This window comes from Acomys minous (genome assembly GCF_964271855.1).
Source record: "Acomys minous genome assembly, chromosome: 2".
In the NCBI taxonomy this organism is placed as follows: Eukaryota; Metazoa; Chordata; class Mammalia; order Rodentia; family Muridae; genus Acomys; species Acomys minous.
Window position 1 is genome coordinate 21,622,889 of NC_140484.1, and position 26,677 is coordinate 21,649,565.

Here is a 26,677-nt window from a genome sequence, read left to right on the forward strand (position 1 = left end):
TTAGACACTACTTCACATCCATAAGATGGTATCTTTTTCCAAAAGAACACTGATGAGTATGTAAGATGGTGCAGTGATTATGAAAAAGCTTGTAACTACACAGAATTATTATTCAATCAAAAATTCCATTCCTGTGTTTTACCCAAAAGAACTGAAAACATAACAAAAAAACTTTATCAATATTCATAGATAGCACTGATAGCCACAATAGCCAAAAGTAGAAACAATTCAAGTACCCACAAACAAATACACATGTTGTATATTTGCATGCTGTGGCATAAACTGTGTCCCTTCAAAATTTCTAAACTCTAACCACCCTTAGATTATTTGTAGTTGGAGACAAGGCTAAGAGGTAATTGAGAATAAAAGAAATAATTTGTTGGGGCCCTAATCCATTTCGGCCAGTAGTCTTCTAAGAAAATAGATTATGACGGATGTTTATAGGATAGAAAAGTGATATAAACACACAACTTAAAAAACAAAATTACTTAGATGCTAAAGAGAAAGACTTTGGAACTGAGCAGTGGTGGCGCACATCTTCAATCCCTGTGCTTAGGAGGCAGAGCCAAGTGGATCCCTGAGTTCGAGGCCAGCCTGGTTTACAGAGTGAGTTCCAGGACAGCCAAGGCCACACAGAGAAATCCTGTCTCAAGGAGGCGGGAGGGCTGACTGACTTGGGGGGAAATAACACATCCATATCTTGATTTTAGATGTCTAGCCTCCAACACTATGCAAAAATTAATTTGTTTTTTAAGTCATACAGTCTATTTTGCCGTGGAATGCCTAGAATTGGATAATACAACACACAACAGAATATTTTTCAGTCACAAGAAGGAACAGATTCTGATACACGCTACTACAGTATAGATAAACCTAAAAACATTCTAATAAAATGAAAAATAGAAGAACTGGTACTGCGTGAGTCCACTTACATAAAGTCTCTGTTAGGGTTCCTAGTGCTGTGATGAACACCGTGACCAGAAACAACTTACAGAGAGAAAACGACATCAGACTCAGGCATGTCTCTCTTTTCCTTTATCTTTCTTTCTTAGGTATGGCGATAGGGATACAAAAGAAAAAGGGGGGAATATAGAAATAAATAGGGATGATAGGACAAAAAGCAGATTATTGAGTCTACTCCTCAACTTAAGGCCTTAATTGTTATTCATAAATAAGGTTATTTTTAATTCATTGGTATAGAATTTTATATATTGCTGCAAAATAAGTTTAACTTTGATACATTGGTATAGAATTCAAATTTATGATTATTCTTCACACACATTACATATATTTCTACTCTAATATGAGGTATTGTACCCATACAACTCAATTATAATACAAGGTTTACTTCCAATACCTTGAAAGTGCTATTCAGGCTGGTTAGGACAATTAAGTAATACAAGCTAATTGTTAGTTGATCAAATCATGGTCATGTCAATTACTAGTCTATTTTTATCACAACAATATACATCCTAGATAGATAAAATAGGTAGATAAGGTCTTCAAAGCCTCACAGACCTACAGAATATGGCATTTAAAGTTGTTTTTATTATTTTAAAAATTCTTTGACAACAAGGCAGGCTAACTCCTGGCAACACCCAGCCAGCTCAAAGAAGATGATGAACATCAAAGAACCTCCTTATGGAGATGGCTTCAAATGTGACAAACCAGCCACTGGGCAAAATGTCCTCATTTCTGCCACAGACAGAATTCTGCCTAAAAATGGGCAAGCTTTGGTGCAGGCAGAGTCAATGGCCAAACTCTGCCAAGACAGGGTAAGCAATAGTTCCTACCTCAGAAATATGTCTGTCAGATACATTGGGCCAGAAGGCTGGAGATGATGCTACACGTTATACAGAGTTTTGGGTGACTGTTCAGGTAGCAAATTGTCTCTGTCATTTTTTCATTTTGGAAGTTGCTAAACTGCAAGTCCGGTTTTCTCAGGTAATTAAGTTTTATTCCTTCTCTAGTCTCTGATGGGGTTGAAGACCAGATAGTTTAGTTTTACAATTAAGGTTAAGATGTTTTTAGGTCCAAACAAGTTGATAGAGATGAGATATGATAGATATTGATTTACATTCAGAATTTTAGACATGCCAAGATAGGAAAGATGTTTTCTTCAAGGCTGTCAAACACAAACAGCCAAAACACTATGAATGTAACATTTATATAATTCCTGATTGGTTTGTGGTTCTTCTTGCTGTATATTGTTTATAATATTCATGTATAATAATATAAATGTATATGTAAAAAAGAAATTATTTTTTAAAAAAGAAGTGATACAACCCATCATGAGCTGGGTCCTCCAACATCAATTACTAATTAAGAAAACGCCTTACAGGCTGCCTACAGCCCAATCTTATAAAGATAATTTCTCAATTCAAGTTCCCTCCTCTAAACTTTAGTTTGTATCAAGTTCACATAAAACATCCAGCAACAAAGAGATATTGATAATAGACAATTCACAGAAACAGAAGGCAGAATGCCAATAGGAGCTGGAAAATGAATTATTACACTGCCTGGTGAATTAAGTATCTGTGTGGAGTGGTGAGTTCTTTAAGTGGATAATGTGATAATCTACACACACACACACACACACACACACACACACACACACACACACACACACACCATATTCGTACGTATGTATACATATTGTTATAATCAACTAAAGCAATAGTTACACCATGTATATTTTACCATAATTATTTAAGTTAATTAAGTTAAATTAAGTAATGCTGGTTGTTGAGCCCAGTGCTTTGTAAATGCTAGCCAAGGGTTCTACCACCGAACTACAAGCCCTATAGTGAGTCTCCAAGTGCTAGACTTAAGTAATTTGCCTGTCTTGGTCTCATGAGTAGCTGGGACAAGGGTGTGCTACCACAACCAGCGACCATGCTGAGAAAACTAAAAGATAAGCCAAAGATTGAGAGATAGTATCACATATATCTAAAAGACTTCTAGTCTGACATTATAAAGCACCTTATAGCTCAATAAGAATTGTTATTAAAATAAATGGTTTAGTGATGGGGAGATGGCTCAGTAATTAAAGTCTTTGCAAACATAAAGACTTGAGTTCATATCCCTAGCATCAATGTAAATGCAGGGTGTAGCAGTCCGAGACTGTAATCCTAGCCCTACTCAGGGGGAGCACGCAGATCACAAGGTCTTACTGACAGTAAAAGACCCTGTCTCAAAAATAAAGACAGAGTTGGACATAGTGGCACTACCAGCACTTAGCTGGAGACCAGTTTGGTCTACATGGTAAGTTCCAGGCCAGCTGAGGCTTTATAGTGAGACCTGTCTCAAGAGAAGAAGAAGAAGAAGGAGGAGGAGGAGGAGGAGGAGGAGGAGGAGGAGGAGGAGGAGGAGGAAGAGGAGGAGGAGGAGGAGGAGGAGGAGGAGGAGGAGAAAAGAAAAGAAAAGAAACAATAAGACGGAGCTCCTGCGGAGACAACCTTAACACTCTGGGAAGAGCATCCCTCGGAGAAACAGGCTTGACCACTCTGCCATTATCCAGTTCCCATGATCACGAGTCAGCCTTGAGGAATACAGAATACAACACAGTTGTGCTCACTGTGTATGTCAAGGCTGAGAAGCACCAAATCAAACAGGCTATCAAAAATCTCAGTGATATTGATATGTCCCAAGTCAATACTGGCTGCTGCTGCTTTGATTCCCAGCATTGCTATACCAGCAAAACTGAGACCATCTGTATTGAGTCCCATGGATAGTTTTAAATTTTTTAAGCATTACAATCCCTCCAAAATAAGTAAAAAGGAAAGAAGAATACACCTGATATTGACTTTTGACATCTGTGCACACATGCACATGCGTGTACACACACACACACACACACACACACACACACACACACGAACAATAACAGCAAAATGCAAGAGATTTGACTACACATTTTATCAAAATTAGATTAAGACTACTAACTAGCCAGTGGTGGTAACTCACGCCTTTAATCCCAGCACTCAGGAGGCAGAGGCAGGGTTAGGATCTCTGTGAGCTCGAGGCCATCCTGGTCTACATAGCTAGTTCTAGGACAGCCTGCTGGCCAGGGGGCTGTGGGGAGAAAGGCCATTAAGCTACATGAAAAGATGATTGATACCATTAGTCAATATAAAAATGTAAATTAAAACTATAGTGAATGGATAGAAAGATGGCTCAGTGGTTAAAAAACACTGACTGCCTTTCCAGAGGACCCAGGTTTGAGTCCCAGCACTCCCATGGCAGCTCACACCTTTTAAAAAATGATTTATTATTTAATTTTTATTTTATGTGCATTGGTGTTTTGCCTGCATGTAGGCATGTATGTTGAATCCCCTGGAGCTGGAGTTAAGTGAGCTGTCGTGTGGGTACTGGGAATTGGACCTGGCTCCTCTGGAAGAAAAGCCAGTGCTCTTAACCTCTGAGCCATCTCTCTAGCCCCAGCTCACAACTTTCTATAATTCAAAGTTCTAGGGAATTTGATGCCTTCTTTTGGCCTCTGTGGGCACTTCTGTGTGCATGAGTTACACAAATATACATGCAAGCAAAACATCTATACACATAAAAGAAAAATAATTAAAATAAATTTAAATCCTACAATGAAACATCACTTCACATCCTTGATGAGAACTGTAATTTTGAAAATACAGACAATGATAAATGTGAGAAATATAAGAGCCCTTATACATTGCTAGTGGAAATCTTAAAGGATACAATCACTTTGGAAAACAAAAACACTTAGCAGTTTTTAAGATTGTAATACTCATCAATTCCACTTCTAGGTGGCTAACAAAGAGAAAAGAAAACATAGATGCCCATAAAAACTTACAGCAGAATCACTCATAATAGTGCAAATGGTCATCAATAGCTGGATGGCTGGGTGGTAAGAGCACTTGCTGCTTTTCCAAAGGAGCTGAATTCAATTCTCAGTCCTAAATGTCATCAATAACCAAATACATAAACAAAATGTGATATGGCAGACACATACAAGGGAATAATATACATCAAGAAAATGACTCTTATATAAAGTAAAAATGAAAAAATTCTAGACCAAAGAAGCCAAACAATTACACCTACACATTGTATAATTCGATATTTATAAATTATTCAGGAAAATTAGATTTGTGGAGTAAGAGACTGGATCAGTAGCTGCCTTGGGTTGAAGTTAGGATTGCCTATAAGAGGCCGTAAGGAATCTCTTTGGTGTGATAATAATGTCTAAAACACTGTGATGGCTGTACAACCATAAACATACCAACAGCCACTGAACTGCGTGTTTAAGTTGGGGAGACCATACATACCGTACAGACACTACACTAACACAGCTTCAGACTGTTAGCCTAACAACACGGATAGCAGCGGTCGTCTGTCGGGGTCAGTAAGACATAACTTCCGATGTGATTTATTGGGGGGCGGGGAGGAAGGCAGAAATAAAGGAATAAACAAAAATCAGACCAAAGGTTTTAAAATAATCTTTTAAAAATCTTTGTTAATAACTTACAGCATTGACAAAATATAGAAAACAGGAGCTTAGATCCAGAAAATGGAAAATAACTGCCAGCAGTCCCACTTTAATAAGCGGATAAAACTATGTCTTCAAAAGTCAGGCAAAGGGATCATATGACAGGTCTACCAAATTCTCAAAACATATATTATTTGATCAATATTTTGTTTCTTTGTATTTTTAAAGCTTATTTTTACTTTTAATTACATGTGTGCACAGGAGTCTGTGCAAGGGTGTCTGCACCTGTGTACAATCTCCATGGATACAGAAGAGGGCACTGGTACCCACTAGAGCTGAGTTACAGGAGGTTGGGAGCTGCCCTGTGTGGGGGCTGGAACCAAACTCAAGTCCTCAGTTCGGGAAATACCCACTCTTAACACCTGCGCCATCTACCAGCCCTCCGTTTATACCAGTATTCTATAAACTACTTCAAAGAACCGACAGACCATTGCGGCCAAATCTGTAAGGCCAAGACAGGCGTGGTGCTGTCCGACAAAATCCTAGTATTCAAGAGACTGAAGGCAGAGGACAGCTGAGCTCCAGGCCAGCCCACACTAGAGTTGAGGCCCACCTAGCCTGTATTACAGTGGTTTTCAAACTGAGTCATGACCTCTTTGGACCATCTAAGACTGTCAGGAAAAAAAGATATTTACATTACAATTCATAACAGTAAAATTGCAGTTATGAAATAGCAGCAAAAATAGTTTTAGTGTTTGGAGTCACCACAACATGAGGAACTGCATTAAAGAAATGTAGCATTAAGAAGGTTGAGACCACTACTGTATAATGAGACCTCTCTAAATAATTTATTTTTTGTTATGGAACTTCATAGTAAAACTAGACAGAAACAGCATGTCACAGTACAATTATAGAATAACCTAACCCAATTTTCATAAAGATAAAAAATCCTAAATAGCAAACTAAACACCATCTTCCATAAGGCAATCATTTATGACTAAGTTGGTTTGCCTCAAAAATGCATGAGTATAAGCCAGAAAGATGGCTGAGTGGGAAAGGTGCTTCCCATCCATCAAACCTGACAACAAGGACCCTCATAGCAGAAAGGAAGAACCTACTCTCACAAGTTGTCCTCTGACCTCTCTCTACACGTGCATCAGAGCTTGAGCCCCCTACACACACACACACACACACACACACACACACACACACACACACAGTGTTAAGGTTTAAATGCAAGAATAGTAAATTATTAAGCTATTAATATTATTCATTAAATTAAGATGTTAAGTGTTATTTAACACATTTACAGAATAATTATATGATCATCTCAGTAACAGCAGAAACTGTTAAGACCTGAAGCAAACTTACTTAATGTGACAACAGACACTTAACTTACTAAACAACTATTCGATGGGTTATTTTTGGTTTTTGAAACAGGGTCTCTCCACAGAGCCATGGTTGTCTTGGAACTCATTTTGCAGACCAAGCTGGCCTCGAACTCACAGAGATCTGCCTGCTTCTGCTTCCCATTCATGGGATGAAAGGCATGTACCACCACACCCAGCGTGTGTGTGTGTGTGTGTGTGTGTGTGTGTGTGTGTGTGTTTTGCCTCCATGCAGCATGTACCACATGTGAGCAGTGCCCATGGGGGCCAGAAGGGGAATCAACTCTCTGGGCCTGGAGTTACAGATGGTTGGAAGCCGCCATGTGTGTGCTGGGAATCAAACCTGGGATCTCTAGAAGAACAGGCAGTGCTCTCAACTGCTGGGCCATCTCTCCAGCCTTTACAGTAGGATAGTCTTGATAAAATGTCAGAAACAAATTGTTCTGAAATAAGAAACAAGACAAGGTGCAGTGGCACACACCTTTAATGCCAGCACTCAGGAGGCGGAGGCAGGGTGATCTATGTGAGGTGACGCCAGCCCTGCTACGAAGTAATTCCATGACAGCCCAGGCTACAAAGAGAAACAAAACAAAACAAAAACAAAAACAAAAAAAGAAAAGAAACAAGGACACTACCATCCCTATTTCTAGCCAACATTATATTGAAGGTTCTTACTTAGTACAATAAGGAAAAGAAAGAAAGAACGAGAGAGAGAGAGAGAGAGAGAGAGAGAGAGGAGAAGAGAAGAAAGAAAGAAAGAAGGAAGAAATAATGGAAAGGAAGAAGCAAACGTCATAATTACAGATAAATCAGGTTTTGATTCTCTATCCATTAACAGCAGCTGGAAATGTAAAATGTAGCAAGATACAACAACAAAGAAAAAATACAAATAAGTTAATCTGGAATGAATCTTATAAATTTTTATAAGAATTTAATTAAGTCGCCAGGCGTGGTGGCCCATGCCTTTATTCCCGGAACTTGGGAGGCAGAGGCAGGTGGATTGCTGTGAGTTCAAGACCAGTCTGGTCTACAAAGTGAGGCCAGGACAACCAAGGCTACACAGAGAAACCCTGTCTTGAAAAACCAAAAAAGAAAAAAAGTTAATTAAAAACAAAAAAGAATTTAATTAAGTCAAGTGTAGGGGGCACCAGTACTCATGAAGCAAAGGCAGGCTGGCAGGCAAGACCAGCCTGGTGAACATAGTGAATTCCATGACAGTGAGGACTATGGAGAGAGACCCTGTTTCAAAAACCAAAAACCAAACCAAACCAAAAATAACAACAAACAAACAAAAATCAGTGGAGAAAATTAAATGATAGGATCATACTGTATTAAAGATCTAGTAGGAGGGCCAGGTTTAGCATGCAAAAGTGCTATAGAGGCTAAAGCAGAAAGATCCAGAGTTTGAAGCCAGTCTAGACTTCATACAGTGAGCTAGAGTGGGCAGCCTAGAGGGCAAGACTGCTTCAAAACACACAAGGACCAGTGAGCAAACAATGGGACAAAGGGGACAAGTGAGAACAGCAGTTGCTGTTGGGGTAAACATCACTGTTGGCTATTCAATGGCTGTATTTCAGCAGTGCTGGCCAACTGCGATTCCTGGGCTGGACAAAGGGCTCATCAGAGTGTATCATATTGGTGTATATTATATATAACGATGATTCACATCTGTTACCTGTTTGATTTCTGAAGTTTACTTATAGAGGGCATGAAATGTGTGAATGTGCAGGTAAAAGAGAAAACTATAGGAATCAGTTCTCTTTTTCAACTATCTAGATGCTTTTAAAATGCAATTACATTTAATTATTTACATGTGCCACAAGTGCATATGAGGGTAGGGGACAACTGGGGAGAGTAGGACTCTTTACTATGTGGGCCCAGGGATGGAACTCAGACTGCCAGGCTTTTTTTTTTTTTTTTAACCCACTGAGCCACCTTTTTGGTTCCAGTTAGGATTCTGTAACACAATGAATAACACTGTCTGCAAATGTTTAGGGTGAACAGCATTTCAGATCTAGGTTTTAAATTTTGTAATGCTGAATTGACTTCACCTATTAAAGATCCCTATCTAAAAGCAAATCTGAAGTGCTTTGGAACCTGGAATTTTCTGAACATCTTGTAGGTACCCAAGAGCTCCACAGTTTAGGGCTGGGCATGAACATGTACTTACCTTGTGCAAGGCCCTGCAGTTAATCCAAAACAAGAAAAGAAGACTTCAGATCTGAATTTGATCTCAACTGAAAGTCTGAGAGGCCATCAGACGTCAGGACTCCAGATGGCCAACGCTTACTCTAACTGGAGAACACTCTCCGTGAAGGGGCTGTAACCTGGGGCATTTCCTAGACTGCACAGGCCTTTTTCTGCCTCTAACTTTAAGCATAAAGATCTGAGCCCAAACTGGTAAACATCTCATGATTTTATATACTCCTCTTAGGGTTATTTTGCATCTATATAAACATGTATCTCACACATCACATTTAGGTACTCATTAGGTCAGAGTGCTGGTTTGAAAGGGAATCCACCGCCCCACCCCCGCCCCCGCCCCCGCCCCCGCCATAGGCTCATATATTTGAATGCTTAGCCATCGGGAATGGCACTATTTGAAAGGATTAGGAGGTGTGGTCTTGATGGAGGAAGTGTGTCACTAAAAGTGAGCTTCAAGGTTTCAAAAGGGCACAGGAGGCCTAGTGCCTCTCTCTTCCTGCAGCCTGTGGATGTCAATGCAGAACTCTCAGCTACTTCTCCAGAACCATGGCTGCTAGGGTATTCCCAGGCTTCTCATCATGACAGTAATGGACTAAACTCAACTGTAAGCAAGCCCAGTTAAATGCTTTCTTTTACAGGAGTTGTTGCAGTCATGGCATCTCTTCAAGTAATAATAGAATACAGAAGCATTTTTTAGGAGGGGAGGGGAACAGAGTCTCACTCAACAATGCTGCCTGGTTGTCCTAGAACTCACTATGTAGACCAGGCTGGCCTCAAACTCAGAGACTTGCCTACCTCTGCCTCCTGGGCATGGGTTACTAGAGCCAACAAGAAGCTTTTATATGAATAATTAGCTCTTGGGAGGACATAATTCAGTGAATACCCATCTCTACCCAACCCCCCAAAACTACCAGCAACTCAAATCAACAGCCAGAGCATATGAACAAGCAGTGCTTGTAAGTGAGCAAAACAGAGTTCATTCTCTATACCAGAAATAGAGTCACATGTACAATAAAAAGTAAGGTAACTATATGATAGAAGGATGTACATTTACTGTTTGAGGTTTTTATAAGTTCAGTAAAGCATAGTTTCAAAAAATCTGATCCAATTGGGCCTACAAATGTTAAGTGCAGACTACAGAGAGCGCAAGTGTAGAACACAGCTAAGCTGGGTGTGATGATAGCACCCCGAGATCCAGCACCTGGGAGTTCAGGCAGAAACATCAGGTCAAGGCCAATCCAGGCTGCCTGCCCCAAACCTGGCCACCTGACTTCTAGCTGCAGGTCCCACGTGGTAGGAGAGAGCAGAAGGGACTCCAACAAACTGTCCTCTGGTCTTCACACATGTGCTGTGGCTACATACCACCACCCCAACACAAATAGATACACGTAATTCTTATAGGATAAACAAAATCGTAATAATAGTCACTAAAAAGCAAGCCACAGAATGGTGCAATCACCTAACATCCAGGAGGCCCAGAGCTCTAGGAACCAGGGCAACAGGTAACCCAACTCCACACCTGGCTTCTATTTCACCACGACAATTTTGTCAATACACAGAGAGCCTGGGAAACTGTAGGATTAATCTGCCTTTTCTCTTTACTTCATGTTTCCACTCCAACTACCACCCTCCCATACAGTATGCTCAGATACAGACCTATCAGTACACAAACATACTGTCTTCAATCTTATTCACTTCAATCTTTCTAGCAAAAAGGAAGTTTAAAAATCAAAGTAATTGTGTATATAAATCTCAACACTGACTTTTAGCTCACTAATTCTCAAAAATGGTTAACTGTTGTAACTATCACAATCTAATTATGAAGCAGGATACAGAGGGACACACTGATGTACAGACGACTCTGCACCCTTGGGGGCTTCCCAGCTGTTTTCCTTTCCCATCTATAGCACCAGCCTAACAGCTTTTCTGACACCTCTAGTCCCAAGGAAATCCTCACAAGATACAGCGAAGGCACCTAACTTTCCATACAAGTAGCTTCATGTCATTTCACTTTCCTTAAAAGAAGAGTTAGGTTTTCAAACTGTACCTTTACTAAGTTCATTAAAGGCCAATGCCATAACCATATGTGCCACTCAACTCATTAACCATCGCATCTAACAAAAACAGAAAGACTTACTTATTAGTACTTACAGTACCTACACACTACATTTGGTAATACCAACAAGCACCCTTTCGCTTTCATAGCTATCTCTAGGCCTAGGTTTCTCAGGTCCCAAAATATCTGCCATACTACTACAAGTTACTATTCTAAAACCCAATTTTAAGCATGTTTTACCTTTTTGTTTTGTTTTGTTTTTGTTTTTTAAAAGGAGGATCCTAAAGATCTGGCTCAGTTGGTAGAATGCTTGGATGAAGCCCAGGGCTGATCTCCAGTACCACATAAATCCAGTATGGTGGTACACAGCTGTATTTTCAGTGCTGAGGAAGTGGCCACAAAAGAAGTCAGCCTGAGCTATATGAGATCCTTTAGCCTCTTCTTCCCAACTCAGTTATTAACCACTAATAAAGCTGCTCTTGCTCATTGGCCAGAGGCAGGCAGAGCCTAGTTGTATAATCCCAGAAACTCAGGAGGGTAAGGCAGGAGAACTAGTGAGTTCAGAGCTAGTCTGGACAAATTACTAAGAACCTACCTTAAAATCAATGCAGAAATGTATCTTAGATATGAGAGCATTGCCTAGCATGTCATGAGAACCAGGATCAGTCCCCAGGACCAGGAAAAGGCTATTCCATGCACTGCCGGCATCATCTTCGAACAGATTCAACTTACTTGGTCCCACCTGTGTGCCTCTGCTTTTCACATTGCTTCATGTCCCTTGGGCTCAATCATACTGATGAGTATCGTGCTGACCAAACAAAAAGCTTTGCACTGTTTCATGTATAATTCTGTACACACTGCTGTATGTCTGCACAGCGTCACTCCAATCCGGCCATCATCTGGTAAAATGCCAAGCTTGATCTACTGTGAAAAACTTCCTCACTTTTTACTCCAAAATTAATCGCTGTTGCCTTGAAGCTGTTATAGCTTCTTTTAGAACATTAATCAGGAATATTTTTTAAACACTGATTTTATAGGATATGGTGGTGGTGGTGGTGGTGGTGGTGGTGGTGTGTGTGTGTGTGTGTGTGTGTGTGTGTGTGTGTGTGTGTGTGTGTGTGTGTGTAAAAGCAGAGGCTGATGCTAGGTATCCTCCCCAGTCACCCTCCACAATAGTTTTGAGACTATCTTTTATTGCACTTGGAGTTCACTAATTCCAGTAGGCTGGCTGACAAAAGAATTCCTGTGACCTCTCTATGTCTGCTTCTCACAGTATGGAGGTTTTTACACTGGTGCTGGGGATCAGAGCTCAGCATGCTTGGGTAGCAAGCACTTCTACCAACTGAACCATCCCCCAAGCCCTACTGTTAAGTGGTTGGATGGATGGTTGGTTGGTTGGTTGGTTGGTTGGTTGGTTGACTGGTTGTTTTTCAAGACAGGGTTTCTCTATAGTCCTGGCTGCCCTGGAACTCCCTTTTTAGACCAGACTGCCCTTGAACTCACTGTGATCTGCCAGCCTCTGCCTCAGTGCTGGGATTAAAGTCATGCCTCACCATGGCCCTGCCCTTAAGTTTTTAAATAAAATGTTTTATCTACTTTCCCTAATGTTCAGTGTATATAATAGGTCCCAATAAAACTTGTTGAACAAATAAACAGTGAGAAAATTACACACTAGCTTATAAGAACTTTGTGTGTTGGGTAGACATGGTAGGCACATCCAGAATCTCAGTATTCAAGTGGTGGAGTTCCAAGCTAGCCTGAACTTGGTTATATCCCATCTCAAACAAACAAACAAACAAACAAGTCCCACAAGGAACTAACTTGTCATTTGTGGTTCTAAAAGGCATACTGGAACCATGATATTGTGCTTCAACATAAAGAAATTTCTAATAATATCTTTAGCAGGCTGCCTTAAGGAAATGGAATTCTACTTAGGTGAAACAATTCAAATGGAATAAGTATCCCACCGTGAGTGCTGTTGTTGGTGTTGCTGGGTCTCATTGATAGTTTGCTCAAGTAAGATCAGTTAGTTGAAATTCCAAGTATAACCAAAGATATCTTGTAGTTTCTCTATCTTATATTTCCTATATAGTGGTGTGCTTCTACAAAATGAACAACTAAATTATAGGACTGTGTTTCAATGGTCTTAAATAAAAACAAGAGTATTAGCTCCTTGTTAAAGTGGCGGCTATCATTTGACCCAAAGCAGATTATAGTGACTACCCTTCACACAGGACAGTTCTGAGTTCCTGGAGCTACAATACAGTGTTGGCTTTACTTTTTCCTTTGTTTTGGTTGTTGTTTTTGAGATGAGCTCTTACTATGTCCCACTTGGAGATCTTCCCGTCTCACCCTCCCAAGTAGATGGCACTAAAAGCATCGGTTGTACCAGTTTTGAAAGCCAGTCTCTATCTCAGTATCCCCGACTATAGCTCTGTGCAGCATCCTCCAGCTGTATCTTTTATTATGCTGATTACCTTGTACAATAATGATGAAATGTCATTCATCTTTAGACAGAAAATTTTTGGAATTAATACCCAGTTCTGAATAACAAGTCTCTTATTCCCCAGCATTAGCTGTTTCTTTAATTTTCAGTAATACTGATAGAGTTTTAAAGTCAATTAGGGTCTGGTACATGCCCTTAACACTAGGAGGCAGAAGCAAATGGATCTCTGTGAGTTGGAGGCTAGCCTAGTCTACAGTCAGACCTTTACTCAAAAAAAATAAAAATCAAACAAACTAAAGTCCTTGTGGGGTAAGGGTGCTTACTGCCAACTCTGATGACTTCAGTTTGATATCCAGGACCAGAAAGTGGAGCAAGAGAACTGACTTCCCCAAGGTGTCCTCTGACCTCCAAACATGCTTGCTTTATGACCTAAAGGCTCACATGCTTTTTAAAAGTCAAATGGGGGTAGGAAGTTAGTGACCCATAAAAGTAAAAAAAGCAACTTAAATTGTATTCTTCAGGGGAGCTCTCTACTGAACTATTTTAAAAGTATCTATACAGGTCCCTACAGTAAAAAGCAGAATACAGAAACTGTTAAGATGTGATCTTTATGTATTTGAAAGTTTAATAACTACTTTAGAATTTAAATTTCTACATAGCATATATTATTGATAACAATGAATTTTTTCTTCATGAGTAAGAGAGTTAAATACCATTTGGGAGAGTTATAGTTAATAAGAGAAATATTCCTCTTTTAGCTCTGGAACTCAAGTAAGAGTAAGTTGTATAAAACTATGAATTACATTTATCTTACTTTTATTTGTCTGCTTTGGAGACAAGGTCTTTTGTAGCACTGGCTGGCTTTGAACTTGCTATGTAGCTAGCTGAGGCTAACCATGAACTCTCGGTCCTCCTGAGTCCACCCCTCTCTAAGTGCTGGCAAAGAGCCAGGTCTGTGTCACATACCATGTTGTCTTAACTTTTCAAATATGTACTTTTTTTTAAAAGATTTTTTCTTCTTTATGTATATGAGTGTGTTGCCTACATGTATATATGTGCAATATGTGTGTACTTAGTGCCTACCAAGGCCAGAATAAAGAACTGAGGTTACATACGGTTGTGAGCCGCCATGTGTGTACTGGGAACCAAATCTAAATCCTTTGCAAAAACAGCAAATGTGCTCTTAACTGATAAGCCAGATTTCTAAGCCTTCATACATGTACTTTTTAATACCCACATTTACCCAAGTCAGCCTTTAGAGCCTAAAGTTATTAAAATGTTTCCTTAAATAAAATCATCAAATATATTTCAGTTGCATAATATAGAAGCCATGGAAGGCTGGCCATAATGGTGTGTGCGGTTCACCCCAGCACACAGTAGGCAGAGGCAATGGTGTGTGCAGTTCACCCCAGCACACAGTAGGCAGAGGCAGTGGTGTGTGCTGTTAGCCCCAGCACACAGTAGACACAGGCAGAAGGCTCTCTGTGAGAGGCCATCTTGGTCTACTCAATGAGTTCCAGGCCAGCCAAGCTTCATAATGAGACTCTATATTTAATTTAATTTAAAAGAAAAAATGCTATGAAAGAATGGGCAAACTAAAATAAGAATTACGTAAAGAATAAAAAAGTTGAAAGATATAATCTGCACCTTAATTGCCACAGGTCAAGGGACTAACTCCTAAATTATTATCATTTATTCTTCCCAGCAAATTTTCCTCTATATAAACCTCCTCAAATTTATTCTCTAACAGAAGCTCACATTTTTAATCATGCCCCCCAGTTTTATCTTTTTCTAACTACCTGAGTAAGAACAGTACGGAAACAAAGCAATCTAAATGCTGTCATCTGAGCCCCCTTATTCCTTTCCGACACCCCCCATACATACATACACACACACACACACACACACACACACACACACACACACACAAGCTATAGTCCTTGAGTAAATGTTTTCAGTGACAATAACAAAAGAATTGCTTCCAGTTAACTGAAGTCTGGATGAAAACCAAACTTGGAAATTCTAAAGAACTCCTCCGGGCGGTGGTGGCAGTGCACACCTTTATTCCCAGCACTCAGGAGGCAGAAGCGGGTGGATCTCTGTGAGTTTTAGGCTAGCCTGGTCTACAGAGTGAGGTCCAGGGCAGCCAAGGCTACCCAGAGAAACCCTGTTTCCAAAAAACAAAAATAAATAAATAAATAAAAATACAGAACCTCCAACATATGATGGATGGTGTAGGCTTTGATCTGTTAAAGCCTACTTTATTTGGGGTTCGTTAATGCCTCTACTTCTCTTCCAACCCACCTACCCTAGATAGGAGAGGAAGAAAGTTCATAGGGACAGGAGAAGTAGGCCTTTTTAGACTCAGTTCCTTGGGCCAATTCCACTCTTCGTCTTCAAGATTCCAGCAGCAAACACAGCAGCAGGAGCAACAGCAGACACAGAAGCCTCTTCGAAGTCTTCTCTGCAGTGTCTTTCTCTAGGAACGTCCTGAATCGCCAGCAATGAACAGCCAAGGATGCAAACGCCATTGATCTTTGTTTTTTGGGCTCTATTTATCTATCCTCTCAGAATCCATGTCTGGATATCTATCATCTGGCAAAGGCCACGCCCCTGCAAGAGGCAGCTCCCTTTCCAGTCGTCAACTACCACACGCCCTCGCCAAATCCGCTTCACATCCGACACGGGATTCAAAACAAAAAAATGTTTACATCTACCTCAAAATGGTGTACTTGTATATTATAGTATTTGAGGAAATAAAAAAAAAAACAGTGGCTGGGTGTGGGGGATACGTGCCTTTAATCCCAGCACTCTGGAGGTTGAGGCAGGTAGATCTGTGCATTCCAGGTCAGCCTGATCTACAAAGTGGATTCCAGGATAGCCAGGGCTACACAGAGAAACCCTGCCTTGGGATAGGGGTGGAGAAAGGAAGAAAGGACAGGAGGGAGGGAGGGAGGAAAGGAGGGAGGGAGAGTAGACATAATTTGATTTAAAAACTATAATGTTCAGTTCCAAATTTAAAATATTTAATCTATGTTGGGTTAGGGACAGGCAGATAGAAATATATTTAGCACGAGGAAAAAAATAATACCCAACATGAAATTTAAACTTAAAAGGAATTAAAAAGTCAAATTTAAGGGTAAATTAAACACATGATTATCAAGTTCACTCTAAAGCAGCTAGTTTGGTTTCCTACGGAAAACTTCTCTTAATTGCGGGAAAGAATTTGCTGAAAAACCAGACAGTCACATGGGTTTCCTCCATCTTAGCCACAAAAATGAGTTCAAGAAAGGCTGAAGCAACAAATTTCAGTGGGATACAAGCCATGGTCTGTGCAGAACTTGAAAAGGGAGGCAAATTAAAAGGCTTCTTGATACTCTGTAAAAACAGACAATTATGTTTTTGCATCAGGAAACCCAGGAAGATTTTAACAAGCTAAAGCTTTCTTTAAAACAGACAAACACAGTCTAAGCAGCATAAATAACAGACTCTTCCCATCAGGAAAATGCAAGCTGACATTTCACTATGCACACCTGAATTCTCAAGCGTGTACATGCTGTCTATGGGATTTCTTCGTCTGCTGTCTACTGCTGTTTATAACAATAAGCAGCTCTGACCAAGCTTCCGATCAATGACGTACCACGAGCTTTAACTCTGTGTGCTGTGCTTCCATCCAGTTCCCACCGAGGAGCCCAGGCCATCAATCCACCAGGAGAAGCATTAGCATCTCAGAGACTACTGTCCAGGAACCACGATGATCAGAATAGTGGGGGCTATGGGACAGACTTGTAAAATTCAGATTCTGGGCAGACTCCTTCCCCATCCTACTGAATCCAGAAGTCTTCACTTAGAAACAAAATACTTCACTCTTGGTAACTCTCCCTCCTTCCAACTAATTCTTTTCAAAAAAACTTAGAACCACTGCAGAAGCTGGGGAGCCGACTCAGTCTCAAAACTGTCCTCTGACCTCCACCCACCCTCCATGGCATGCACACGGACACATACACAAGATAAATAAGTTGTTGATGGGTTTTGTTTGTTTTGTTATTTTTAAGTCAGTCAGTAGTGAAAGAAAGTCAACGAACTATGACGCTCAAGCATAAAGACCTGAGTTCAGATACCCAAAACCCCAGTGATGGGCCTGGGTGAGTAGAGACTGACTCTGTGACTCTCTGGCCATCAGCCTACCCAAGAGTGAGCTCCAGGCAAGCAAGAGACCCTGTCTCAAACAAACAGACAAATTAAGAAGGAGGAGGAGGAGGAGGAGGAGGAGGAAGAGGAGGAGGATAGCAGACACATGATACCAGTCTCTTGACTTCCACCACCAAGTGCCTGAGCAAGTGAACCAACACACACACCCACTCTCTCTCATCCACAAACACAGAAGAAAAGAAATCTCAGTATAAGCCCCAAGCAACTCTCCAGCAGCACCATCTGGGCGGACTTTCAGGAGCTAGCAGAGTTCTGAGAGAACCTGGGAGAAACAGTAGCCTCAGAAAAGACTTCTCTTTCCCTTTCTGAATACATTAGAGATGGTAACAGATGCACTGCCTCAAAGTTTCCAAATGTTTCTGCTCTTTCCCTAGAACTTCCCATGACAACACAATATAAAAAGCATCAGTAAGCCAAGTTAAATATTTCATAAAATTAAGCTAAAAACTTGGCTTTACCTGTCTATAATTATATGTCCCCTAAAACCAAACCAAACAAAAAGATAGTATTTTAATTTTTTTCAACATTCCTTCCTTTTTGGTTTCTTCTTCGATTTTCTTTTTAATCCAAGTTTCATCTCTGTTAAGAATCCAGTCCAAACTAGCCCAAAGGATATGTCCCATGAAAGTCTTCACTTACTAGCAAAGTGGGACAGAGGGGAGGACATCCTATTGAGACTCTAGGTGAGAGAAGTATGGGAGAATGGGGAAATAGAAGGATCCAGAGGGTCCTAGAAACCTACAAGAAGAACATTATGATGGGCAGATCTGGGCCCAGGGGTCCTGCTCAAACTATGGCACCAGCCAAGGACAATACTTGCAGTAAACTTCAAGCCCCTACCGAGATCTAGCCAATAGATAGGACATTCTCCACAATTGAGTGGAGAGTGGGATCTGACTTTCACACAAACTCTGGTGCCCCATATTTGACCATGTCCCCTGGATGGGGAGGCCTGGTGGTACTCAGAGGAAGGATAGTAGGCTACCAAGAAGAGACTTGATACCCTATGAGCATATACAGAGGGAGGAGGTCCCCCTCAGTCACAGTCATAGTGGAGGGGAGTAAGGGGAAAATGGGAGGGAGGAACAGGAGGATACAAGGGATGGGATAACAATTGAGATGTAATATGAATAAATTAATAAAATATATTTTTAAAAATCCAGTCCAACATCCACTCTATCACATGCACCAATAATGTTCAACATACAAACTGCAATGTTTCCTCGGACAATGCCAAAAGTTCACTCCACTGCCTTTCCATTAAATTTGTAGGTTTCAGAGATGCTATTTCTCATAACATACACATCTTCCAAAAAAAGTACATGAGAAAAGAACAGATCTAAAGAAGGCATGGTAGCAAATGTCTATAATCCCAGTGCTGGGGAAGACCTGCAGTTTGAAACCAACTTAGGCTACACTAGTAGCTGCTGCTTTATACTGTCTACACCTAAGAAACAGAACACAGATAACTGGGGTTTACCATGATTATGCGAAAGTAGGCTGTAGGCTTTGAACTTTTGCATCCACTACAGTAGGCTTTACAAAAATGAAACCTCACATCTTCCACAGAAATCTTCGAGTTGAAAGGAATGGTTCTTGGCATGTCTCTGGCAACCTATTATTTAAAGATGAAAAAAACATGGGGCAGTGGTGGTGCACGCCTTCAATCCCAGCATTTCCATCTTTACACAACAGTAACGCATCAATGATCTGAGGGATGGTTACCTCTGAGACTCTCTTACAGCAAAGTGTCAACTCAAAGCTAAAGTAAATTGCAACAGGAACTGCTGTAGGCATACGGTCATTGTGTAGCTTAAATGCTGATTTCCGTCTCCAGGTTGTAAAAGAACTTACCTGACAAGAAAGGAAGGAAAGCAAGAGATGACCATTGGGGCTCTTCAAAATGAGAGCAGTCAAATTAACTAATTAACTGATTAATTAAAACAACAACAACAAAAACAAACAAACAAAATGAGAGCAGTATACCTAAACAAGTTCCTGTATAATTTAAACAACTTCTACTCAGGTCACTGAAGCATGCTAACTGAATACAGCACTTTGTAGTAAAACATAAATTGCCATAACATTCTTCCCACCATTGCATTAAAACAAGGATGATGCTTTCTGGTTTGTTTTGCTTTGCTTTTTTGAGACTAGGTTTCACTCTAATTCACAGCAATCTTCCTGCTTCAGTTTCCCCCAGTACTGGGGAAACTGCCATACGTACCATAAAGCTACTTTTGAAACATTAGCTATAGACTTTTGCTTGTAAAGTGGAAAAGTAGTAAAAGGGAAAAAAGAGAAACAAAGAGGATGAAGACGTAAGACAGAACAATGCCCTAACATAAACAAGCGGCAACTCAAAATGCAAGAGAGACTGGCAGTCAAGCATCCCCCCTCCCCCCATTTCTAAGCCTAGTTACCATTAGCTAGCCGAGCTGCTTCTTTAAGCAGTGAGCTGCTTCATCTAGAAAATAAGGAGGAGCTAGGTTCTCCAAAGACTAAGAATGCATTTAAGAACAAGCTGATTCCAAAGGTAACCCTCAGCAGGAACTTCAGTTGACAACTGTACACAAGCAAAATAAGTATTTTGAGTTCTGAGACGGGTACTTGCTAATTATTTTACTTGAGGATTGAGAATTTGTTCACAATTACACTCTTCAGAAAACAGTAAAGAAGAGAAGATATGAAAGTGACCAATTTAGCCCAATTTGAATGGGTTATTCATACAAGTGTTAGATGCTGCACAGAGATGAACGTCAGAGCCTGCCTTTAAGATGCCCAACATGCACCTCAGTTTTGGCTACATATCAGGAAAAGAAATGTTCCTTTCATTCTGGCCCATGCAAAGGAAGTCATGTAAAGGAAGCCATGATGTCTAGAACCTTGACATGAATCTTGGCAAGTATACACTCAAATGTACACTCACTCACTCACTCAATTAACTAATTAAAGACTTCAAAAATTTAAATAAAGAAATTAGCCTTTGAGTGCCTATGTTTTTAAATTTTTAAACCCAGTTACTTGGGACAGGGAGATGGCTTAGTCAGGAAAGCACGTCCCACTTGAGTGTGAGGCCATGAGTTCATATCCCGGATACACATAAAGGCTAGAGGGTGTGGTGGTCTGCCTATAATCACAACAACTGGGAAGCTGAAATAGGGAATCCCCAGATCGAGCTAGCTAGTCAGACTAGCCATACGAGTAAACTCTGGATTCAACTAATAAACCCTGCCTCAAGGTGAGGAGCAACTGAGAAAGACTCACACACGTGAACATGCGAAGATATAAGCACACATCCACACACAATCATACATACACAGCAGAAAAAAATCCAGTTCTCTGATACATATGAAAAAACGTATCCATGTGAATGAAATCTAGGTATATGAAAGTTTGACATTTGATGAAAACTGTCTGCAGCTAATAAGATGCAAGATCCTAATATAGATTTGCCATGTTATTGCTCACAAACTGCTGTAAAGATCTATGTATCCCTTTTCCAAGTTAACCTCTACTAACCAAGTCAGCGACAATAGTCTAAATCATGTCTATTCTCGATGCTTGGCACCAAGAAAGAACTCGGGGGATACTGGTTGGATTGGTGATCTCCAAAGCACTTTCAGGTCTAAAGCTACCTGACACCTGACTTCAAAACTTGATCAAGATAGCTGTAGTTCAGTACAATGCTACAAGGTATCAAAACACATGTAAGTTAAGTCACTCTGAGGCCTTGTATAATACTGTCACTGCAAGATTGAAATATTTGTTTGCAAGTGGTTCATACCTGTAATCCCAGCACTTAAGAGACTGAGGCAGGAAGATCAAAAGTTTGAGACCTGCCTGAGCCACATAGTGAGCTCCGGGCCAGCCTGGGCTATGCTGATATCCATGTCAAAAAAGAGAAATTCAAAAAAATAAATAAATAACAGCAATAATACTAAATATATTTTTGCAAATAAAGACACAAATATAGATCTCATTGCTATATATTTATCCCCATGATCTAATATAAAATTAGGATTTTTTCATTCTGGGTTTAAGAAACTTTATATTTGTAAGTTTACATTTGTTTTTAAACAAGCAGGAAAAAAACAGGGGATACTAAAATAGAAAGATGAATAAGAAATGCCTACTACAATATAAAACATACCTCACTGTGTACAAGCAGGCACACTAACTGTGTAACTTTCTAATACAGAAAGGCTGGGGAGGGCAGGATGGAATTGGGTTCAGCTGGTAGAGGGCTTGCCTTGTATGCACGAGGGCTTGGACTGGATGCCCAGCACCATATGAGCCAGACTTGGTGACACAAGCTCTAATCATAGGACAGTGGTGACAAGATAAGATCCCAAGGCCAATCTTGGTCATTAAGTCAAGGCAAGCCTGGGCTGCAATGAGGCTGTACTTAAAAATAACGAACATGCTGGGTGGTGGTGGTGCATACCTTTAACCCCAGCACTCAGGAGAGGCAGAGCCAGTGGATTGCTGTGAGTTCGAGGCCAGCTGGTCTACAAAGTGAGTCCAGGACAGCCAAGGCTACACAGAGAAACTGTCTCAAAAAACAAAACAAAAAACAAAACAAAACACCACCAAACAAACGTGTTTCTTTTACTTCAGGTCATAGTTTAAAATCTCTGAAAAGAATAAAAGCAGTAAAACTGTGAAAGATAAGATTGTATACATTGGAGATATTTTATTTGCCTGGAGATAAAACAACTTGAAACAAAACAAAACAAACAACAACAAAAGAGTCAAAATCTACCTCACAGGACACTTGTTTTTCAGGAATATGCACAAAGTGTTCCGCCATGACTCCCCTATCACTCTTAAGCCCGCAAAGCCTCTCTCTGGAATCTGCAAAGTTCAGCATCATAATTCCCGGCGAAGGCAGGGTGGGAGGGGGCTAAGGCTACCTCAGCTACCTAGCAGGATCTTCTTATGGGAGACAGGTAAAAATGAAATCTTTCAAGATAATTACAGCGTTCCAGCAACCCTGCCCACAAAATAAATGCTCCCAAACATAAAAGCTCTTATAAAAGTGAGTCAAATCCCACTCTCAACATACATATTGCACACTAAGTCCCTGAGCATCGAACTCCATAGGTAGGCTACTGGCCTTGCACAGTTAGCTATGTAGCACAAGCTGGCTTCCAACTCGTGGCAATCCTCCTGCCTCATCCTTCTGCAGTAGTACGGGTATTACAAGTGTGTACTCCTGACTCGAAATGGGTTCTAGTAAAGGCAACTGAAACAAATACTATGAAAAATAATTATTTCTGAGCCCAGCATGGTGGCACCCGCCTTTAATCTCAGCGCTTGGGAGGCAGAGGCAGACAGTTACTTCTGAACCCCCAAAACAAAAAACGAAAAAAGAAAAGAAAATTAACCATTTCTGATTTAACGAATCTCCAAACTAGGCTGGCGAAAAAGCTTAATGAGTAAAGGCACTTTCAGCTAAGCTTGACCACTTGAGTTGAATCCTCTTGAGAGGGGAGAGCCTTAAGGTGGTTTTCTGGCTTCCACGTGAGGATACATGTGCGCGTGTACACACACACACACACACACACACACACACACACACACACACACACACACACCCCTACACAAAATAAATAAAGGTAGTTAAATTTTTTAAAAATCACAAATTCCCAAGCTAATGGAATAGGCTTAGATTTCAAGCAAATGAACTTCGCAGACTTGGACACCACACCTGTAGGAACACACGGCCGCTCCAATCCTAGTTAATACATAGGGCGGTGGTTACATGCTGTTCCAGACGAAGAAACTGAATATACTGCATTAGGTGGTTGGTCAGACCTAGAAGCACAATGCTCCCAGGGGTCAGAGTAACACCAAGACTGGCTCTTGGCCCGGAGCTCACAAAGCCATCCGGTTCCCCTTTTCCCTAGCGACTGATCAAAGCTGAGTCCCCGACGCGCCTGGTGGCTGGAAGGCTGGCGCTTGCTGGTCGCTTGCTCCCGGCCCCGCCCAAGACCCCCCGCGCCGACGGTGAGATACCTGGCGAAGAAATCCGCGAAGCCACCGCTCCGTCGAGCCCAGGCCGTCGTGCCCCCGGGCCCCTGCTCCGCCGCTGGCAAGGGTGCAGGCGGCCCCGCCGAGGGCAGGAGGTCCCCGACGCTCTGGCGGCGGCTCACCTCGAACGTGTTCCGAGAGCTGAAGCGAGCGTCGGAGAGGCCGAGACTGGGCTCCGCGCTCCCATCGGCAGAGGTGGTGGCTGTGGGGTTCGGGTCGTCGGTGTTCCCGGCCGCCAGGCAGCAGCTCCGCAGCGGGTCCTCGAGCGGCGCGGCCCAGTCGTCCGGGCCACTCGCACCGTCCACGCCCTGGTCCGCGGGCTCCTGCAGGCGAGGGCGGCCGCAGGTTCGGTCGCGACGGTCCGGGCACAGCAAGAAGCCCGAGTCCCCGTTGGTCATGCCTGAGCGCCGCGCCGCGGGGACAGCCACCGCCTCCACCCCGCCGATCCCGGGCTGCAGCGGGCCCGCGGCCGCCGCGAGGTACCGCTGCAAGAGATGCGGCGGCGGCGCCTCCTCCTCTCCAGCCTCCCGGGGCGGCTCCTCGGCGACAGCGCCTCCGCCAAAGCCGCCGGCGGCCGGGACGGTCTTCCCGTCCTGACCCATGGGCCCCGGGACTGGGAGCAGCTCGGCGTTTCTTCCCGAGCAGGCTCCGGCATCCTCGGGACCCATCATCTGAGGCGGCGGAGCAGGACTGCCCTGCGCGCAGGGGCCGCGGCCAGCGCCGCCGCAACGTTCCCAGACCCACCCCTCCCACCCGCCCGCTCGGGCAGTTGCCGGAGGCCGGGCACGCGCTAGGATCGCGCACGCGCGCCGGCTAGGCCGGGCTTGCCGCGACCCGGCGCGTCCCCGAACCATAGAGAAGGCAGATAGAGCGACCCGGGAGGACAATCCGGGATCCGTCAGCTGATTGGCGCTTTCGCTGGGTGACAGTGCTTAGCCGAAGCACGAGTACCGTACCGCACACTTCCCCAAAAACCAAATCACTTGACGTGATTTGTGTGTGAGAGCAAACTAACGAAATGAGCCTAAGTCCTTCTATCTTGACAGTTTTTACCTGCTCTAACAACAGTGAGGAACTCAATTGCAATCCTTTGCGTCTTTATTGCCCTCTTGATAGCCACTTACCTACCTTTTCCGCTTAGTCTTCCATGTTTTCCAAAGTCTTACCTGGTACCACTGTTCAACGCGTTAGTTGTCATGGTCACCTGGGTAAGGAGATGAAATGGATCAGGGCGAGAACAGCTATTAAGTAGCTGCAGCACCCTGTGGAAATGGATTAAAATCGAATGATGACTATTTAGTAGAAATACAATATATTTAACGTACAAATCACAAGACAAATAATAACTAGCCACAGGAGTAATAGGTCAGCAGCAACAAAGCTATGAAACTGATGTGGTGTGAAGAAAAGCAAACTAGATTGGGGGCGGGGGGGGGAACACTGGAGTCAACCATCATGTAGTGAGAATTCAAAAACGTGGGTTAAGGTTCTGGTTGGGTGATGACGCATTATGTAAGGCACCAAGGTGACTCTTGAGTGATTTTACCTCCGTAGCAAAAGGAGGGTTGGGGGTGGAGCAGAGACCCAGTAGTGTTGGTGTTTCAGAAGAGATGAGCAAGTTGTGCAAAAGGCCTAAATAGGCATTGTAGTAGGAGAATGAAGAAGTAACTAGAGAGACCATTTATTCTACAAATGCCTCTGAAGTTAAGTATAAAAATACAGGGAGTGAGGGATGGGAGGGTGAGGGTGCTGGTGGGGGGGGGGGGGTTGGGGTGTGGTGGCGGCCCATGCCTCTGATCCCAGCACTAATCTCTGAATGTGAGGCCAACCAGGTCTAAGAGGTAAGTCCAGAACAGCCAAGGCTAAACAGAGAAACCCTGTCTTGAAAGACAAAACAAAAAGCAAACAAACAAAACAAAACCAAAAAACTAAGTATAGAAATAGTATGAAGTACTTAGAAAAGCAGTATAGGCAAGCCTTTAAAGCTTTGGGTTTAAAATATATACATGAAGAGAGTTGAGTGAATATAACCTATTTGTTTAGTAATGAAATGTGCATCCATGTATCGACCATTCAGAATAAGCACTATCAAGTGTCTTTTATAATTAGCTTTTCTGTAGGTGTATGCAGTAAAAGAATTTATTATCAAGACCTTTTGAGAGATGGGAAGGTAGCTCAGCTGGCCAACTCGCCATGCAAGCATGAGGACCTTCATTCTACGCCCAGCACCTGTGGTAGAACGAACTTGTAATGCCAGCACTGGAGAGACAGATCCCTGGGATGCTCTGACAACCAGCCTAGCCAAATCAGCTAGCCTTAGGTCTAGGACCGTGACTCATTGGACGTGGTGGCCCATGCCTATATTCACAGCACTCAGGCAGGGGCAGGCGGAACTTTGTGAGTTTGAGGCTAACTTGGTCTAAAAAGCAAGTCAAGAACAGCCTGTCTCAAAAAAACTGAGAGGGCATGGTGGGGCACAACTTTAATCCCAGCACTCAGGAGGCAAAGGCCGGTGGATTGAACAGCCTGGTCTACAAAGTGAGTCTAGGAGAGCCAAGACTATACAGAGAAACCCTGTCTCGAAAAACCAAAAACCAAAAACCAAAACAAACAAACAAACAAAACCAAAAAACTGAGAGGGGCAGGGGAGAGATCATGTTTCAAACAGTATAGTGGACAGTTCCAAAGGAATAACAGCTGACGTTGAGCTCTGGCCTCCCTAGGCATGAATGTATGTTTATCTCATGCATAGGAACACAGAGATACCTGCACATACATACACAAAGACCTTAAGAAAACAAATGTGTAGGAATCCTATATATATTCATTATGGAAGTGGTACCCAGAATACATACAGAAATAATAAGCCAATG

At 42.1% G+C, this 26,677-nt stretch overlaps 1 protein-coding gene across 3 annotated transcripts in view; it reads right to left on the reverse strand.

Moving 5' to 3' along the window:
• The window catches only part of TBC1D12 (TBC1 domain family member 12), an 83,432-nt gene extending 58,866 nt beyond the window's left edge, over positions 1-24,566 (reverse strand). The window contains exon 1 of one of the 3 annotated variants that reach the window (XM_084754945.1): positions 23,790-24,566. In XM_084754945.1, coding sequence (XP_084611071.1) covers positions 23,790-24,475 — 686 coding nt within the window. In that variant the 5' untranslated portion in view covers positions 24,476-24,566. The remainder of the gene's footprint in view (positions 1-23,789) is intronic. The other 2 variants (XM_084754944.1, XM_084754946.1) reach the window with 2 other exon arrangements.
• Between the last annotated feature and the right edge of the window lie 2,111 nt (positions 24,567-26,677).